Source organism: Pseudochaenichthys georgianus, chromosome 17 (genome assembly GCF_902827115.2).
Source record: "Pseudochaenichthys georgianus chromosome 17, fPseGeo1.2, whole genome shotgun sequence".
Classification (NCBI taxonomy): Eukaryota; Metazoa; Chordata; class Actinopteri; order Perciformes; family Channichthyidae; genus Pseudochaenichthys; species Pseudochaenichthys georgianus.
In genome coordinates, this window is record NC_047519.1 from 11,486,083 (window position 1) to 11,491,043 (window position 4,961).

A 4,961-nucleotide genomic window follows, 5' to 3' on the forward strand; every position below is an offset into this window, starting at 1 on the left:
TCATTCTCACACACAGGATTCACAACATCTTTGCATTTAGAAATGAGAAAAGAGGTATCTGGTCCTTTTTGCATTATTATCTGAGACCCCTTCTTTTTTTTTGGCGGCACCTTAGCGTTTAAACAAAAAAATGTGTATTGTGTTTTTTTCGACTGTACACACGACATTTTCTTAAATATAGTTTGAATTAAATGTGACTGTATATTATAAAGATAAATACAGTCATAATCATTTCCCTTGATGTTGCTGGTGTTTACTTTTGGTGAGGAAGGATATGTAGTCTGTCATTTTGACAAATACATATCTTGACATATCTATTTCCAATCCAATCCAATCCAACTTTATTTATAAAGCACTTTAAAACCAAAGTGCTGTACAGAGAGATACATAACATATAAAAGCAGACAGTTCAGCTCACAAAACATAAAAATAAGTATAATGTTATACTTATTTGTCAGAAATAATCTATTTTGATTAATCTTTCTGTGTGTACAAAATGGTGTACAAACATATTTTGAGATTGAGAATAAAGTTGACTTTGACTTTTTTTTTATATCACAAGTTCCCAAAAAACACGTGATAGATTTTAGGCTACTTTTTCCATTGATGGTGATGTTTTAACCATTTATATGACTCAGCACATATAAATGGTTTAATATATGAATTACATATTTATCCTTTTTACAAAGTAGACTACTGTATAATTCAATGAGTTGTAGGCTATGTTTAATATCAGCATCATTTAGAGTAAAGTAGTTGTATTGTAAGTGTGAGCTAAGCTTACTGAAATGGCTAACTAAAAGCATTAGCGCTAGCGAAGCTGCTTTTTTGCAACCAAGTATCTTTTATAAAACCTAAAATAAAGGAACATGTTGCACATAATATTGTTTTTCTTTTTGATTTGAATTATGTAACAGGAAACAGGTGACATTTTTGCTTCAACGTTCAGAAAGAAACTAAGGTAATGTTGTTAATTAACGAAAGCCTACTTAGCATAACATTAACCAGACATTTAGCTAACCCAATGTCTAATTTAAATCACATTATGATGTAAAATATATATAAACCAAAACATGTTAGCTAACACTCCATGTGGAAGAAATTCCCGTGTTTTTTTCATATAGTGCACTAAAGTTAAATACAGTAGGCTACAGTCGGTCATCACATGCATTCACCGATTTAGAACAACGTAATGTGCGCACACGTGTTACTTTAACCACGTGACTGCTGGTATGAAACACACACCTTTGTTTCAGGACACCACAAAGAGAATTTCCACTTTCCAGCATCACATTCACGGCTGCATACCATCAAGCTGCCTGAATGGTGACAGCAGTCAGCAGGTGAACAGGTGACATGCTAGCTCACTTCCAGCGTTTTCATGGCTCGTTCTGCGCCTCTGTGGCACGTTTGTCAATCGTGATCGCGGTTTATTGTGGACTGTTCAGGAATATAACGAGTGGGACATTATTGTGAGTGTTTGAGAGGTTTATGGTGTGTCATTCTCCCACTACGGGGTCTTATTTGGATTTGGAAAGCGACTTTACGCACAAGATCTCCTCAATCCAAGATTTGGAAGTGATTACTGCGCGGTGGGATGGCGGAGGAAACCTTCAACGAATCATTTCCAGATCTGAAGGAATTGGAAAATAAAGTTGGCAGGAAGACACCGGAAAGTCTTCTAATTTGGATGAGGGATGCTGCGGATGGCGAAAATGGATGGAGGTCTGATGTGGTGGACATGGGAGACCGCAGCTCCGATAGTTTTTCTGACAAAATAAGCAATTTAAAACAAGAGATGGTGAGTATTCTCACCCTAAAGATATAGATATAGATATAGGCACTACATGTTTTCTATCTGCTGTTTAGTGCACAAGTTGTTTCTGCCATAGCCTATACTTTTATTATAATTACATGTTTTTCTCTAGACTGAAGAAATGTCAAAGTCATAGGGTACCTTGTGCCGCTTCACCTGCTTATTTAGATTCCTAATGACAGGCATAATCACCTGTCTCTCCACCACACCCCTCACCTGGCCTCTCTGTTTCACTTCCACTCCACTCACTTCTGGATACGTCCCCTGGTCATAGTCTGCCTATCATCTTTGTTCCTCCCTCATTTTCCTAAGGTGTTTTGCTCTTTCTTCTGCCTCATGTGTTGTGGCTATGGTAGGGGTCTTCACTAGGGGGGGACAGAATTGTTCAGGAGAGAGGTTAAATGCACACAGCTCTCCACACTCGTATAACTGCAGTGTGCACATGGGCGGATTATGATAAAAGAGGCACCTGGGCACAGGCATGCAAAAGGCCCCACAACAAAGAGACAATGACTTATATATTTTTCTCTCATATTTGTGTGCCTCTTTGTATTCTCCTGTCTGTGGTTGTTTTGCACATTTTTAAGACATTTAAAAAAACATAATGTTTTCAAATGTTCCGCCCATTCGTCTGTCCACATGTCCTGCTGAACGTGATATCTAAAAGATGCTCTATGGGAATTTCTTAAAATCAGCAACAATCGTACTTGGACTCAATCATAAACAGAGAGGCAAGTGTCAAAAGTCATGATAGCTGTAATCTCACAAAACATATTGTGGCCATAACTCATGAATTCATACCCTATTAATGAGTGTTATACATTTCTAATAGGATACAATGAGTGTTGAGATGTTGGATTGACATGGATATAACTGTATATACTGAAACTTGACTGGTTGGCAGAAGTATACAAACCACAGTTATTGTAGTCAGTGGTCATTTTGTTGTCCCTTTGTGTTTGTTTTGTGTTCATTTAAACTTGTTGTAGCTTTTTTGGGGGGGTTGTTTTGCCCCTTTTTGTCACCATTTAAAAAGCCAGTCTGGCCCATGATACTTTGGGCTCCTGGTCCTGTGCCCGGTATGCCCAGGCAGTAATCTATGAGTGCACATACTTTAATCACAACCTAAGTGTCCTTATTTGCTTCACGTTCATATATATATACATATAGAGGTGTCTGCGTTCTGCTGATGTGAGGATTCTGCGGCAGCTGGTGGCTGTGCACGAGGGAATCGAGGCGATGCGTTGGCTGATGGAGGATCGGGGCGCCTTAGCCAGCCATGGCAGCAGCCTGACAGGCAGCCTGAGCAGCCTTGCCACGGTGGAGGAGGCCTCCATGTCCCCCTGCAGGTACTGTACAGTGATTCGATTGGCAGGTGTACAGGAACATGTCCTCATTTAAATCCTATATTTTTAAAGATAAATACAACGGGTATGAACATTTGCAATGAACAAAGTAATACCATGACTTACATCTTACCAAACATATTGGTGTAGTGTGGTTGAGTCTTCCTATTATCACCAGGAGTGTTTGCATTACAGAAAATCTGCAATACGCAATATATGACCATGAGACACCCATACACATACACAAGTAATTTAAGCTAAATGTCGATTTATACTTTCATATTTGGCATATTAATGGACAGTATTTGACAGTTCATCAGGATACACACTTTTTATATTATCACTGCTGTGAAAATACACTGACCTGACAGGATTGTGTTAAATCTCTTGAACATGAACTGAGCATTTCCTTACATCCTTGTAAAGGACCACAGGTTTTTGACCAGGTCCATGCAGTGTAGTTGTGTACATTCAACACAACAAATCTGAAACCTAAAACCAAGAACTACATTTCCCAAACATTGTTAAATGTAATTTATCCCTGCATTTTGAAGGTAAACATTTAGCAAAAACCTTTGCTCCCACAGAGAAAGCCAGAGTCCTACTCAGGATTTGACTGAAACATCTGGAGAGGAATCAGCTGATCACACACTATCCACTGATGACGTGGATACAAACCACATGGAGATCCCAGAGTCTACTGAAGCAAGGCAATCAAGTCCTTCCACCCCTGAGTTTGAAGTCAGTATTTCCACACAAGGCAGGGGTGATGGGGCATCATCTACTCCTGTTAATGGGTTGGTTAGAGCCACATTTCCAAAGTCACAACCACAAGACCTTAAAGCCGGCACTGACATTGTCAGAAAAGCTCTCGTCAGATCTCGCAGAGCAAAAAAAGACATGAGAGCAGATAGTGGTAGCTTTTCCCTCACTGAACAGTCACAGGCAGATCACCAAGCTCAGGAGAGTCCCAGCACCTCTCTGAACAATACCATGGAAGAGGAAGAGACTGCGCCCAATAGAGAGACGGCTTTGCTGGGCTATGATGCTCAGTGGTGCTGGGTGGAGTCACTGGACGATGTGATGTTTCTATGATCTCCCATAAGCACCATTTCAATGGATGATCTCTGGTTTGAAGCTATTCCTTTCAAATTTGACAGTAATGCAGTAGGATTTAAATTGCACTTTAAAACTGCTAAATAAATTAAGTAGATGTAAACTGTTTGATATGTGTATTTGTAATACTTTCAAAAGCCCAAAAACATGTTTATCCTAAAATGAAGGCAACCACAAATGTGAAGAAGCTCTTTTAGAAGATTACTAGGATTGCAGAGATATTGATCATTAACTTTTCTCTCGTTTTCATGTGATTGCAATTAATTTAATTCAATTGTCTGATTTTTCCATATACAATAATGGCTGCTAGCTTTCTTGTGCTTATTTCTCTCATATTGTTCAGTGTCTTTTAAATATTTGACAGTTGTAAATATAAGACAACAATAAATATGAGGTAAATAGTGTACTTTTAGTTCACTACATTTATTTTGTACTGTTAATTTCTTTACAGATTTGGATGAATAATGTGAAATATAATCAACCCTTAAATCAGACTTTAGTCACACCTGGAGTAAATTCACAAGCTACCCTGCAGTATACAAAGTCATTAAACTAGCTGCACCTTTACCAGCTTTGATAACACTTTAATGATCAATCATTATAATCAGAACATATCATATCCATTATTTTTGCAATGGGCCAATCTGCGTAATGAGTACTTTTACTTTTGGTACTTTAAGTAT

At 38.4% G+C, this 4,961-nt stretch overlaps 1 protein-coding gene across 1 annotated transcript; it reads left to right on the top strand.

Moving 5' to 3' along the window:
• Positions 1-1,279: 1,279 nt before the first annotated feature.
• LOC117462862 (leucine rich adaptor protein 1-like) lies at positions 1,280-4,593 on the top strand. Its single transcript, XM_034105211.2, has 3 exons — positions 1,280-1,801; positions 2,987-3,165; positions 3,750-4,593. The coding sequence occupies exons 1-3, from the start codon at positions 1,598-1,600 to the stop codon at positions 4,255-4,257; spliced, it is 891 nt and encodes a 296-aa protein (XP_033961102.1). The 5' UTR covers positions 1,280-1,597; the 3' UTR covers positions 4,258-4,593.
• Positions 4,594-4,961: the final 368 nt, after the last annotated feature.